Source organism: Manis pentadactyla, chromosome 4, assembly GCF_030020395.1.
Source record: "Manis pentadactyla isolate mManPen7 chromosome 4, mManPen7.hap1, whole genome shotgun sequence".
Taxonomy (NCBI): Eukaryota; Metazoa; Chordata; class Mammalia; order Pholidota; family Manidae; genus Manis; species Manis pentadactyla.
Genome location: NC_080022.1, coordinates 173392065 through 173406497, shown reverse-complemented (window position 1 = coordinate 173406497; position 14433 = coordinate 173392065). Strand labels below are relative to the sequence as shown.

The window sequence follows — 14433 nt, the reverse complement described above, 5'->3', positions numbered from 1 at the left end:
GCACTGCCAGCCCTGGATAGGTGTGGGCACGCCACAATGCCCGGAGCCAGGACCCGTTCCTGTCCCTGTGGTCTGGACTGCCGGCCCTTCCAGCCACCCCCCTGAGTGCACTGAGCAGAGGTGACGACCCCGCACCGTGGGTTCCTTGGTCACAGGACAGAGGCCTGTCTGAAGGTGGATGCCACCAGCACACAGGGTACCTTGTCTCATCTGGTTCCACATCTGAAGCTGTGCCCAAGCGAGTGTGACACTGTCACACATCTACACCGTGGGGTAAAGGCTGCAGGTTCAGCCGGATCTTGGACGAGTCCTGGGCACACGGAAGGGGCAGTGGCAGGGGCCTGGCCAGCCCACTCCAGGCTTACCGGTCGCCGCCCTCCTGCTCCGGGCCGCTACGGGGCGGGGTGGGGCAGCCTTCTCTGGGGGACGGCCCCCAAAGGCCGCGCTCACCCGCGCGCTAGGAATCCTGAGCGCAGTGCCCTGCCCGCGGGGGTCACGGCGGGGACGTCACAAGAGATGGCAACAGCACAGGCGCCAGCGGCCCCAGCATTCCCACCGTTCGCACAGCCCCCACCCAAGAGCGCGGTGGAGGCGGAGGGGCAGCAGCCACCAGCCTGCCCCCGCCTCTGGGCAGAGCCCCGGTCAGCATGGGGGTGACAGGTGGGAGCCGGCGGGCGCGGCGGGCCGGGCGCAGAGGGGCGGCGTTGTGAGGAGTGGCGGGTTGGGGCGGCGGGCGGGAGGGAAAAAGTGAAAGTGAGGGGAAGGGGCGCGGGGGCGACGATAGGCCCGGGGCCCCTGTCCCCACTCCCTAAGGCCCGGGCGCCTGAAAGGAAGGCCAAACCCAGCCAGATCCATCGCCACCCTGGCGCGGGTGAGGGGCAGGTGCCATCCGAGCTAGCACACCCAGCCTCTGCCGGATGCAACGGGCAAAACGACTTATGAATTATCCTAAACTGCAGATAACCCCCAAATTCACATCCAGGTGTTCCTGGTTGACGCTTGGAGCTTTTGCAGGGAGAAGCAGCCTGCTTCAACATTTACTGAGCGCCTCCTTTGTGTTTGCGCTCTTCTCAGTAAGCAAAGATTTGCCCCTCTGGATCTTGCGTCCCCCACATTTCTGATCATGGGGGCTCAGAGTACCACTGAAATGGGGGGCTTTCTTCTTGGGACCTTCTCTCCCAGGAGGATACGGGCCAGCATTAACACGTGCCAAGAACCAACAACCAAAGAGCAGCTTTTCTCCTTACCAAAATTTGTAGGGTAACAAATTTTGTCACAAACAAATGTATCACCTTAAATCACTCCTCTGGCGTTTATTGCACCCCTTCAGGGCTTAGTCTTGTGGTAGGTCCTGAGTCTGATGAGTTAACTTTAAAAATATAGCTTAGACAGCTAGATATGTCACAGACATGATGACACTGGAGATGTGAGTTGGACTATCAGGCGTGAGTAGGATTTTGCTTTCTGTGTATCAGAAATAGCATGTACAAAGGCACTGGGGCACTAAAGGGTCTGCCATACACTGGGTGGCTTGAGCTTGGGACAAGGCAGGGAGCTGGATACCAGAAAGTGAAAAAAGAAGACAGAGGTCAAATGATGCAGGATCTCTGAGGCCATCCTACAGTCCGGATGCGACCAGAGGCAGGTGTGAGGCAGCAGGTTCACTTGGGTCATTGAGAAGACCAGGTTGGGGAACAGAGGAGGGGAGGAATGTGATTGTAGAGGTCCTTCTAGAAGCCTAAAGAGATTCAGACAGCACAGTGATAAGCATCATGGGGTTTGGAGCCCATCAGACCTGCATTCAAGTCATGGCACTGGTCTAAATAGCTGTGTGACCTTGTGCAAGTTTCCTCCTCTGTGTAAGGAGAATGGTGGCAGTTTGTGCAGAATGACTAGAGGACTGATCATGTGCAAAGCACTCCGCCCTGAGCATCAGTGTGTGGTAAGCCCTAGGACTGTGTTGACTTTGGCGTTGGGAGATGAGACAATGCAGTGAGACTGGAGAAAGGGATGAACACAAGCTCAACCTCAGCAGTTTGAAGATCAGGAGCTGAGGGGTTGGGGGGCGGGGTCACAAATGATCCAGGTTTCAAATTTGGGTGATAGGATGAGATGAACCAGGGAGAGGGGAGAAAGGGTTATCAAGAGATGAGAGATTAGAAAAGAGAAGGGTCAGACATCCACATGGGTCTAGACACACAGGGTATGAACTTGAGTTAAGAAATAAATTTGGCGAGATGAGAGGAAGGAGTTAATGTCTTTGTGCAGATTTTTGCTGAGTATCCACCTTGTGCTAGACTCTGTACAGAGGACCAGAGATTCAAAGTGAGCAACCCAGGTGTAACTAGGGGAGGAGTCCCAAGCCCAGTGCCACCGGGTGGAGTCCGGTAGGCCTCCAGGAAGAGGTCAACCCTGAGCACCATCACAATAAGGAACAAAGGACATTTCAGAGAGAGAAGACACCTCAGGCTCTGGCAAGGGGGAGGTCCCCTTAGGGAGAAATGTGCAGCTGGTGGTGGGAGTTCGAGTCCAAAACTCAGAAGTAGGAGAACTAAGCCTGGAGGGTTTTCTGAGGTCGTGGCCACAGGCTTGAAAGCTCCCAGAGGGCAGAGACCATGTGTGTTCATCACTGTGTCCGCAGCCCCTAACACAATGCCTGGCTTGTAGCTAGGGCTCACCATTTTATTTTAATTTTATCAAAAAAATATGTGTGTATGGTTAAATAGTACTGAAGAGCGCTTATTCAGTGATGGAAAGCAAGAATCTCCTATACCACAGCCCCAGTCTCACTCCTCAGTGCCACCACCAGGTTCACTTGAACTCTTTCTCTGCCTGGTTACCTTCAGGTCTTTCTTGATTTATCAGTTCTAGACATTACCACCTTCCCCCTCCTCCCAACATCGATTTTAGATCTGCTGATACCTTTCTAAGTTGAATACACTTTACTTTTCATCAACTTCAGACAGTATCTTGTGACACCCACGTAGTAAGATGAAGTCTTTAGTGCCCATACCTTTCCTTCAGCTTTCCTCCCTGCCTTCCACCTCCTGAAGACTCTAACCTATATATATATATATATATATATATTTTTTTTTTTAATATCAAGGTTGGTAGTATTTACATTGTCCCATAGCTAAAATTATGTTTTCCAAATTTTGTCTATATGTTGGCTCTAAAAGTTGGTAAACAGGATTTACATTATTGTGACTATGTAACTACTATTCATTGCAGATAGGACAGATACCACAGTTTTGTTTCTCAAATAGCTTTTTGTTTTTCCTGGAATTTCTAGTTGCTTTTTCCAGGGTACTCTGGTTTTATCACAGTCTTAGTTTTTATCAACCTCTACATCTAGTCAACCATTCTATCAGGTTTGCTTTATTTTATTTCATCCTTCAGCTCAAGTAAAATTTGATTTCTCTTTTCTTTGTCTCCATGTTCTCCATTCTTTCTGGATCTCCTTCCTGTAACTCAGAACTGGACTTCCTATCGATCTTTTTCTCTCACTTTTTCTTGATATATTTTGGTTCCACTTTCTGGGAAGATCCTCGGTGTTTTATTTACCAGTTCTGTTTGCCAAAAAGCACTTTATTTTCCTAATTCTTTTTACTAGCATCCCGATCTTGTTTTGTTGGATGCGATATATATTACTGAGTATCTTCATCTCAGAATCTCTGAAGATAGTAAATTTTTCTTTAAGGTACCTTCTGTTTCCCAAATCACCTCTGGTACTCTGGAGTCATCTTTTCTCTGGGTCTGTCAGTTGCATGTTAGTGGTTTCCTCAAATACCTGGTGGTGCTTAGTTGCCCATGTTTAACAGTTAGCAGTGAAATCATAAAAACCTGATTGGAAACCTGTGGTTCTGCAAGACTGATTGCCTGGCTGATGTCACTTTAGGGTGATCAGGCAGGAATCAGACATATCTCTGGCTGGTCCAAGAAGATCCACAAAATTGATAAATCTCGAGCCAAGCTGGAACAAAAAAAGAAATTACCAATATAAGGAATAAAAAGGTGGCAGCACTACAGATTCCACAGATAAAAAAAGGATAATAAGGAGATATTGTGAACAACTTAGGCCAATAAATTTGACAACTTAGATGAAAAGGACAAATTCCTTAAAATATACAAATTCCCAAAGTTCACTCAAGAAGAAATAGGTATTCTGGAAATAGATGGTGGTGATGGTTGCACAATAATGTGAATGGCCTTAATGCCACTGAACTATATACTTAACTGTATTCTTAAAAAGACCTTAAAAGGGCAATTTTATGCTACATATATTTCACCACAAAAAAAGAAAAAATAGGCTAAACAGCTCTGCATCTATTTTTTTTTAAAGTTAGATTTGTAATTAACAGTCTTCCCACAAGGAAACTCCAGGCCCAGGTTCCCAAGCTTCATTTTGTAAATTCTGCCAAAAGGAAGGAAGAAATAATACCAATTCTATACAAACTCTTCCAGAAATTTTAAGAGGGAATATCTCTCAACTCTTTCTATGAGGCTAGCATTACACTAATATCCAAACCTGACAAAGACAGTATAAGAAAATTGTACACCAATATACTGCATGAACATATATATAAAAATTTTCTAAAAAGTTACCAAATTAAACTCAGCAATGTATAGAATGACCAAATGAGATTTATCCTAGGAATGTAAGGCTGATTTTAATATTTAAAAAATGATTCAACATAAAAGAATTATTTTAAAAATATAACATTATTCATATGTTAACATAACATGTTCTATATAGCATATATAATATATTAGAATCTGAAAGAAAAACCATATGATCGTCACAATAAATGGTGAAAAAGTATCAGAGAAAATCCAACAACAGTTCCTAATTAAAAACTAAGTAAATCAGGGATAGAAGGGAAATTCCTCAACTTAAAAAAGAACATCAGTGACAAAAACTACCGCTAGCATCATACTTACGGCGAAATACTGAGTGGCTGCCCCCCACGCTCTCAGTTCTGTTCATCCTGGTACTGGTGTTCTCAGTGCTGTCAAACAAGAAAAGGAAATAAGAGACATCCAGATTGGAAAGGGGAAGTAAAACTGTCTTGAAGGACACACATTATTGTTTATGTAGAAAAACCTTATGGAAAAGAAAGAAGAAAGAAAGGAAGGGAGGAAGAAAAAGAAAGAATAAAGAAAAGAAAAAAGGAAGGAAGAAGAGAAAAGAAACTAGAAATAATAGGATTTTAGGGCGATTTCAGGGTTTACAATTCTGTATACTAGCAACCAGCAACTGAAAATCAAAATTATTTCATGCCTACAGAATGTCACTTGACTCCCTACAGAACATTTCAAAGTTAGGCACAAAGTCCCCAAGTTAAGTCAACCTCAGACTTTTGCTTCCAACCCCCCAGTGCTGCTGAGGACAAGGGCCAAGATAGCAGCAAACTGCTGACCAGTGAGGTTCACACCATAGCACTTTCCCTTCCTATCCACAGCCAATGGCTGTTCATGGAAGGATTACGGCCATGGGTGTTGATTAAGTTGCCCAGGGAAAGTCTGCAAAGCAAGCAAAGCTCTGAGATCAGAAGCCTGGGGAATAGCAACACTTGCGGCCGGTGGATTTGAGAGACGGGTGAGGAGGGGAAGCCAAGGGACCATGGTTGTTGCGACAGAGGCTCTGAAGAGAGCACTGAGCTGACGGTTGGGAGCCTACCCATGGAGGGGGCCCCTAGCCTGGCCCCCCACTGATCCAAGATCCCCAGGCCCAGGCAGAACATGGTTGTGCCCACATTCCAGTCCCAGGACCAGCCCCGCAAGGACCCTCCCCAGCCTCTACATCTCTAGGAAGAGGCGCGTTCTCATCCTTCCGATGTAGTCCCGGGAGCAGTTCTTCTCAGCCAGAGCCAAGGCGCTCATTTCCTGAACAACTCCAGGCCCATGGGGACCCAGCTTGCCCATTGCCTTGATTGCCCAGCATCAACCCCCATCTGTACCTCAGGTAGCAGAGAATGGGATAGCGTGGTGGCCCCACCTCCAGAGAATGAAAAAGAAACTTCTGCAGTAAAAGACACAAGTCACCAGAGAAGGGACTGGAGTGGGGGGGATCTCTCCTAAGGGATCACTCAGTCTCCCCTGCAGAGGGGATTGGAGCTCATAAATTACCAGACAGGTGTCAGCATCACCTAAATACCTGGGGTGAGAACCGTGGCCTGGCCTGGGGGATGGACAACCCAGGGTGTGATGGGGTGCGATGCCTGAGGAAGAGAGGATGGTCTTCAGGGTAGGAGATGCCAGGATTTGCATGAGAGAGAGATATGGGGCCTGGCCAGAGAGACTGGAGAAAGGGGCCAGAGAGGCAAGCACGGAGAGAAATGAAGACAGGCCAACCAAAGCATGATAGCGTCCCCACAGTGACAGACTCCTGGGTAGGACAGCATGCAGGGCAGTGAAGAGTCAAACTTGCGTTCAAGTCCTGACTTCAGCAGTAATGAGTTGAGGGACCTCGGACAAATGAATCTCTTCTCATTTGTTATGTTGAATCAATGAGAGAAAGCACAGAAAGTGCTCTGCCCAGGGCCTGGGCAAGAAGCACTCAATAAATGGAAGTGAATTCTCTTAGCACCCATCCTTACGCGGGATGGGGTGGAGTAAAGGCAGTCATGGCAGGGGAAGGCAGCAGATAGGGCTGGTGACAGGGGCCAGTGAGAGCAAGGACAAGGGAGGGCGGGAGAAGGGTGAGGTAAGGGACAGGGTGGGAGGGAGAAGGTGGCTGGAGCAGCACCCCTGGCCTGGGCTCTAGAACCCCTCAGGGATGTCCCCCCACCCTCAGCAGCCTGGCCCTCACCGCCTTCTCCTTGCCAGGTGCCAGTGGATTTCCCTGCTGTTGCAAGGAATCGGTGGACATCGTGGAGACACAGTGAGACCTGGTCCCCATCATCCAAGGACCTCCCCTAACCCCCGGGCCACTAACCCTTACTCCTTCCACCACTGCCAAGCTTTCGTGTACCTCCCCTCCCCATCCAATATCTCCCTCCATCTTGCCTGTTTCCAAAATCTCCCCAAGGGCAGTATCCACACCAAAAGGCCATAGTGGGTGGAAGGGCGAAGAGAAGGGAGGTTCCTATTGCCCTCTTCTGCTTCTGCCTACAGACCCTGACATTGGAGGAGGACTGGGGTGGGGGGTGCCCATGGATGGGACCTGACCCCTTAGAGCTGCCTAAGGTGGGCGTGGGCAGGTGCCTGAGGAAGGAAAGGAGGTCACAGTGACCGAGCACTGAGGGCAGGAGCCGAGATGGCAGCGAACAGCCGACCAGACCGAGGGTATCATCCACACGTATACACACACTCCTCTGCTGGAACTGGGCAGGGCAGGCAGGGGGCATTGCTCTGGGCTTCTCCCTCTGTGGGGAGCAGCTTTCTGGGTAACAATTCTCCAGGTGAGCCCTACTGGCTCACTAGAATGCTTGATCAAAATGAAGATTACTGGGCCTTGCACCGACCAGCAGGATCCTTCTTTGGGAGCAGGGAGCGACTTGGCGAGCTCTCCAGGCACTTCCTAAACTTGCTAAGATTCAAGAATACAACTCCAGAATGCTTGGTCAGAGTGGGGACAGCCAGGGGAGTGGCTGAGCTGGGGGCACTGGCCAGCCCCTGTCCAAGGCAAGGGGCCTTGAGGGCCCCAGAATCCCCTTCCCCTGGAAGCCATGGCCCCCAAGCCTTGGAGCCCTGTCACCCACTCTGTCTCCTGTCTTAGGGGTGACATAAACCAACACCGGTTCCAGCTGGTACCAGACGAAGATGAGATGGAGGTATGGGGAGCTGGTAGGCAAGGGGCAGGGTTCTTTGAAGCCCATCTTCACAAAATCCTTGACAGGCCCCCAGTCCAGGCCAGGGTTAGCACAGTCATGCTGGCCCACCCTTACCATCTGCTGCAGCCTCCCTGCCCCAGGCAGGCTTCTGCAGAGGCAAGTTAGGGAGGAAGTGAGCAGTAGGAAAGTAGGGCAGGGAGGGAGGGAGAGGGGGCGGGGCAGGGAACGGCAGCAGGAAGGACCTCAAGGGCAGAGGCCTCCTCAGCTTTCAGTTGACACTTTTCAGCTGGATAACGAGTTGCTAGAGCTGGAGCCCCCAGACCAATCGGACCTGAACGTAGACCCAGAACTGGAGACGGATGTGGAGCCAGAGCCTGAGGATTTGCTGCAGCCTGAGGCTGAGCTGGACGTGGGGCCCAAGTTGAAGGCGACTCCCTGTAATGAAGACCCTTGGCAGCAGGAGTATACGATAGAGCCCCTCCTGCCCCACACAGAGGGGCTAACACAAAAGGACATCAGCCAGTGGAGTATGAGATCAGACTCCAGCTACCTGAGTCCCACAGAGGAGGACCAGTTGTCCACCAAATACCATTCCATCTGTGTGCAGACCTCCAAGGACCTCTTCTGGGTTGACAAGCTCATCCAGGCCTCAAAACACAGCCTGGAACGGGCAATCAGCACACAGCCTGACAAGAACAACACAGATAAGAACAGCCACCCGGACCAGCAATCAGTCCCCACGGACCCCCTGTGCTCCAAGAAGCAGCTCCAGAACCCCAGCGCCCAGCCAGCCCCTCCCACCACAGACTCCCAGCAGCCGCCCAGCCCTGACCTGTCCTCCTCCGATCTCCCACCAGCCATTGGCCTGGCAGGCCTAACCACCTTCACGTCTTGCCTGCCCGTGGCCGCCTCCAGCAAGATGGACCTGCCCAGTTTGGAGCATGTGATCAAAGCTCCATCCCAGAAGGCCATGGACGGTGCTGCCCAGCCAGCTCTGGAACAGCCTGAGCAGGGAAAGCTCAGTAAGGAGTCGTTAAAGGAACCTCTTGGAGCTGGGGAGCAGCAGAAAGCTTGGAAGCAGGAGGACAAGAACTTCCCCCGCACTTACCTTGACTTCAGCAAGCCGGGGATCAAGAGGACCACCACTGAAGGGGAAGTGAAGCTTCTCCAGTCACCAACCATGTACCCGCTGCCACAAGGAGATATGAAACAGTAAGTGAGACTGGCCCACAGCTGCCCCCAAAAGGCGGCTGCACTAGGACGTGGAGCCCCTCCTCACACAGCTGGGTGGGAGTTGGGAAGAGTGGAATGAGGCACTAGGTAGGGGATGGACCAGGCCTTGGCGTCTCGACCTCAGTGACCTCATAAAGGCTGCTGGAAATAAGGTTCCAGTGGCCTGAGGCGCCGTGCTGAGGCCAGAGCTGGAGGCGGCCTGAGGACCATGCAGGGTGAGCACGCCAGGGCTCGGGCAGGGACCTGGGTTCGAAATGGGGCCATTTCAGCATGAGGGAGCTTCTCACCCGGAGCACACATGGCCTTACCGTCCCTGGGACTGCTCGGGCTAGTGCCTGCCTTGCTGAGAACGTGACGGCCCCAGCCCTGGGCTCAGGACACTTCCATCTCGCAGAGGATGAGAATGAGGGTTCCCCAGCACCCCTTGCTTTCTGGTGACAAATGGACCCAACAGGTCAGCTGCCCAGCAGCAGGCAGCAGGAAGAGGCCTTCATACACAGCACCCTCCTCTGGGGGGTCCCTGGACTCACCCCTCTCCCCTGACCCTCCCACTGAGGCCCGAGTGACACTTTCTTTTCTGTATTACAGCTCAGTGCCGGAAACCAAGAAAGGGAATCCATTATTGCTGAAAATCCATTTGAAGCTGTCATCCCCCCTTCCCCAAAGAATTGACTAGACAAAACCAATAAAGCCTCCAGTGCCGGCCTCCTGCTCAAGAGTTTTGTGCAAACACTCCCAGCCCAGTGAGCTCACCGGGATGCGGTGCCCTGGTCTCTATTTTTTAGGGATGCCATTCCCTTTTATGGCTCCCCAGCTCCACCAGCCCCACCTGGCCCCTGAGAACCCTGTCAGCCCTGCTTTGCCCCCCTAGTTCCCATGGGTGGTTCCACTTCACTCATGCCTGTCCAGACCTCTAAGCCAGCCGCAGACACTCCTGGCTAGTCTTAGGGGGGCTTCAGTTCCTCAGATCAGGAAATGGGGTGTCTTCGTGGCCTTCAGCTAAGCTCTTCTGAGGAAAGAGTGTCCTGTGGGTGGGGCCGGGCAGGTGGAGCAGAGCAGGTGTGCAGGGGAGTCCTCTCTCCCTCCATGGGGAAAGCTTGGCCTGGGGAAGGGATGTGTCCAGGGACTTGAAGGAGGGGAAGAACGAAGTCAAAGGACTAGCCCTCCAGAGTCCCACAGCCTTGAGTTGGAGGCCCCTCAAAATGTAGGGGAGAGCCCATGTGTAATGGTACACTTCCACATGCACACATATGTGCACACACACACACACCACCAGCTGACCAGCACACCACACATACAGGCACAACACAGCCACACATACAGGAAGCACGTTCCACCAGACACATGTACTAAACAAACACACAAAATGTGTTGGGGGAGGATGGACAATGTGGGGAAGTTTCTGGAAACAGAGAGATGGCAGCAAAAGAGAGAAGGAATCTGGAGTGCTGGGGTGGACATGGCAGTGAGGAGAGAAGTCGGGGAGGAGGAAAAGGAGGAGGCATTGCCATGCCTTTGGTCCTGGTCAGCTTTGAAACCCACTTGGGCCAAGGCTCCCTGTCAAGGGGAAGCCCAGTCTGGAAGATCCTCACAAGCCAGTCCTGCCTTGATAGGAGCTCAGAAGAAGGTGCCCAGGGCCTCGGAGAGGGCTTAGGAGGGGCTGAGCAGTTAAGACTGGGCCAGGGCCAGAGGAGAAGGAGGCAGGAGGCTGGAAGGCGGTTGGAGGAGACGACGAGGTGATGTAGAGGTGAGGCGCTGGGGAGCGGCTGGGCCACTGGGACACATCTTCCTGGAGTACTTTTTAAAAAGTGTTTTGTGGGCTTGCATTGTTTGGAGGAGGGAACCTGGGGTAAAGTGGGCCATAGCCCACCTTGGGCTGGACACCTCCCACCCACTCTGACTGTGGGACTCTCGGGCCTGCTTCTCCCTTGTTGAGATGCCTTAAGGGAGGCAGAAAATCAAAAGAACAGAGCAGCAGATTCCCTCACAGAGAGGAGCAAGTCTGTGGTAAGGGACATAGTGCATCCTTGGCAGAGAGATGTTAAATCCACCCCAATGCCAGCCTGGGGGCTGCAGGTCTGGGGCTCTGGACCAGCCTCAGAGCATGTGGCTCTCTGCCTTTCAGACAGCAGAGGGCAGAAGACCAAGAGAGCCCTGTTGGCACAGAGAATGTCCAGGTGACCAGGGCTGGGAGAGGGTCCACCACTACTACAAGCCACTGCCCCCAGAACCCCCTGGCTAAAGCTATGTGTGCAGGCCAGTGTGAGGGGACCTGGGAGGAGGTGGGGCTGTGCACAGGCCTGGTCCCAGGGCACCTGGAGTTTGTGTGCTCAAGTGGGCTGGGCCTCTCAGCCCTGCCTTCTCCCTGCCTCCAAGGCCTCCACGGAAGCCTGGAAGCCTGCTCACACGAGATCCAGGACAGGAGCAGCCCGGCAGGATGCAGAAAGGGAAGCTGCAGCAGCAGTGGCCATGGCCCAGGGGGCTGAGCAGGCCTCACAGAGGGCCCGGGCATTCACGGGCCTTGCAGCTGCCCATTCAGCACAGTCAGGTCGGTGTGCTGGGTCTCAGAGGTGAGCGCAGGGACTGGAGGCCAGGCCTGGGGTGTTGGGTTTAGGGTACTGCCTGCCTAGCCTTGGCATCTCTCTGCAGCAGGTGCAAAGACTTTTCCAAATTCTTCCCCCTGAGGCAGCTTTGCAGAAGAAAACTTTCTACCCCTGACACCCCAGCAGCTGACAGGTAAGGACCCCAGGGCTGAGGGCAGGGAGGAAAATTAGGGATGCTCAGGGCAGAACTATAAGGGGCTGTCTGTGCAGAGGCTGGGGTCACTGTGAAAAGCCAGTGCATTGTAACCCTCCCTCTATGCCAGGCCAGTCTAATTTGCTCATCTCCACAATTCTAAGACTCACTGGTGTGTGTGTGTGTGGGTGTGTGTGAGAAGGGGGTGGAAAGGGTAGATTGGTAAATAGGAAGGTGTTTGGATGATGGATGGATGAATGGATAAAGAGGATAGGAGGAAGGGAGGAGGGAAGTTGGGAGAACGGATGGAAGAAAAGAATCCTGTAGAAGAAACCACTTCTACGTTTGGGGGCCCCAATCCCACCCAAAGATCAGTTCTGAAATTGGCAGGGGCTCCTCAGAAAATCATCATCAATAACTTTCAGTACCTGCTATATGCCAGGTTCCACAGGGCTCCAGGAGGCTCAGGGGATTGTCACTCCAGAGCTAGACTGCCTGAGTCCACAGCCCAGCATTGCCCCTACTGTGGTGAGACCGTGGATGTGAATTTTCAGTGTTTTTCATACAAAAGTCCAAATATGAATTTTGGACATGAGAATTGAATAGGCTCTTAACAGGTGCCAACACACAGCAGCCACATTGTTTTTCTTTATATTAAGTTATAATGCCCAGGGGGTTGGAGTGACCCAAGTGCTCAGCCCCACCTGAGCTAGAGGGTGTGGATCTCAGGACTCCTGGTTGTACAGTTCACCTTGCTGCCTGCCGCTCCCTGCCCCCAGCATTCCAGGATATCTTCAAACTGTTCTGCTCCAGCCAGACAGGTACTGTAGGCACTGTGGACATGCTGAGCATGAAAGCCACGCTGCACAACGTGGGTATCCAGCTGAGCCCACAGGAGATGTGTGAGGCTCTACAGCAGGCCGACTTGGATGGTGGGTGCCCCCATCCCTGCTCTCTTGTCCCTTGTCCTCTCCCATCTCTAGTCCTGCAGAATGCCAACCTTGCCTACAAAATCTCTGACCTGGCCTTCTTAAAGTTCCCTCTTCCAGGAAGCCTGCCCTGATCAACATGCCTATCCCATAGACACTCAACATTTCTGCTGCTTTAATCTTCATCCTAACTTGGGGCTCTCCCAGAGCAAGGGTTCTTTCTCCCGCACTCAAATGGGGTTGATGCTTGGCTAGAGGCAGAACTGGACTCTCTAATGCCTGGAACTGGCAAGCCCCTAATGCATATGCAGGGTAGGGCTTCTGCAGGGGCGGGCACCCCCCAGCAGACCCTCTGTCTATTCCCAGGTGATGGAACAGTGAGCTTCAGAGACTTCTTGGTGTCCTCACAGACAGCCCCCGCATCCCTCAGGGCTTGGGTGAGGGTCAAGGCTAGTGGGGCAGGAGTGGGCTTGGCTTGGGGGAGCCTTCTCCTTACCCTCCTCCACATGCTCTGCCCCCAGGCCAGGTGAGGAACAGCCGGGTGTGTGACCCCCAGGGCCTGCAGACCCTGTTCTGAGAGATGCTGTTCAAGCTGATGAGCCAGGGCTTCGTGCCGTACAAGTCAGTGCAGGAGGTGATGAGGTAAGCACAGCTGTTCCCAGCTTCAGGGCCTAGGATGGGGGGAGCAGACTCTGCCCCGTGCAGGGGGTTCCCTGATGTTCCTGCCCCAGAGATGGGAGCCCTGAATTCTGGGTCAGTTTCCTGGACCCCAACTTGCCCCGGCCGGAGACAAGTGGCTTCCTGCTTTCCCCACCTGTGGGATGGAGGTGACTGGGAGAGGCGGTGTCTGAGGAGGCTGCTCCACCTTCCTTCAAGCTGCTGCTCCAAGAAGCAGCAGGCTCTGCGGCTGCACCGAGGCTGGAAAGGCCGGTCCCGCAGCCCCTGCCGCACCGAGCGCGCTCACGCGGGCCTCACCTTCTTCTGCCAGGCCGCGCGCCTTGGCGGCCTTTCCAACGCGGAGCTGGTGCGCTTGCTGCGCAGACTGCGCAGAGCGGGTGCGCCCAGGGCTGGGCGGGACCCGCGGGAGGGGAGCCTCGGTCGGACTTGCTCTCAGGACCGGCCCCTCCCTTACCTCCCACCGGCTGGCCCGCCCCAGGTAAGCGCAGCCGCTACTCTCAGATACCTAACCTGGCCGGGAGGACGCGGCTAGCACGCAAGACGGGGAACGGAGCCCCGAATCGCAACGTCCGACTTCCCAAGACCTACCAGTCCAGCAGCCCCAGGCTCCGCCCAACCAGGGGCGGATCCGCCAAGGTGAAAGCTGGGGAAGGAGGCGGGGCCGGGGTGGGCGGGGCCGGAAGGATGGGGTTGGGCAGACAGGTAGAATCGGGCTGCCGGGGGGCGGAGGGAGAGGCGGGGTGGGAGCAAGGACTCCCTGAAATCGGAACCAGGCCGACGGAGAAGTAATCTGGGATACTCACTGGCGACTGAGAATAGGGCGGGGACAAGCAAAAGAGCCTGTGTGCCCAGGTAGGAGGCGGGACTGGAGGAAATGGGGCGGGGTCGGCAGAAAGACACTAGAGTATACGCGCCTCTCGAAGTATATGGCTCCCTCTCCCCCAACCCTAGGGCAGAAGCCCTTCTCCCCTTCGCCAACCTGTTTGCAGAGACCTGCTATGAAGAACTTGTACAAGAAAAGTGTTTGCTGAGCGCAACAGGCTGTGCGTGGTGGGGGCGGCACGGAACCGACTCGGATCTTT

The 14433-nt window shown here is 53.3% G+C and overlaps 2 protein-coding genes across 2 annotated transcripts; both read left to right on the top strand.

Moving 5' to 3' along the window:
• The first annotated feature begins 179 nt into the window (after positions 1-179).
• Positions 180-9713, top strand: SPATA32 (spermatogenesis associated 32). The gene is made up of 5 exons (XM_057501578.1): positions 180-660; positions 6829-6883; positions 7721-7775; positions 8062-8987; positions 9597-9713. Exons 1-5 carry the CDS (start codon positions 648-650, stop codon positions 9682-9684), a joined length of 1137 nt encoding a protein of 378 aa, XP_057357561.1. The 5' UTR covers positions 180-647; the 3' UTR covers positions 9685-9713.
• A 665-nt stretch (positions 9714-10378) lies between these two features.
• LOC118911170 (spermatogenesis-associated protein 21-like) lies at positions 10379-14401 on the top strand. Its single transcript, XM_057499532.1, is given in 11 exon segments — positions 10379-11185; positions 11385-11467; positions 11470-11556; positions 11661-11744; positions 12524-12676; positions 13040-13066; positions 13069-13110; positions 13195-13315; positions 13550-13728; positions 13830-14006; positions 14303-14401. Coding segments are annotated over 11 exon segments (1155 nt in total). The 5' UTR covers positions 10379-11063; the 3' UTR covers positions 14383-14401.
• The last annotated feature ends 32 nt before the right edge of the window (positions 14402-14433 follow it).

Bases quoted from the DNA above. Each gene is read 5' to 3' on its own strand.
- SPATA32 (XM_057501578.1), top strand. The intron at 6,884-7,720 runs GTGAGACCTGGT...CTCCTGTCTTAG, and splicing joins GTGGACATCGTGGAGACACA to GGGTGACATAAACCAACACC. The intron at 8,988-9,596 runs GTAAGTGAGACT...TCTGTATTACAG, and splicing joins CCACAAGGAGATATGAAACA to CTCAGTGCCGGAAACCAAGA.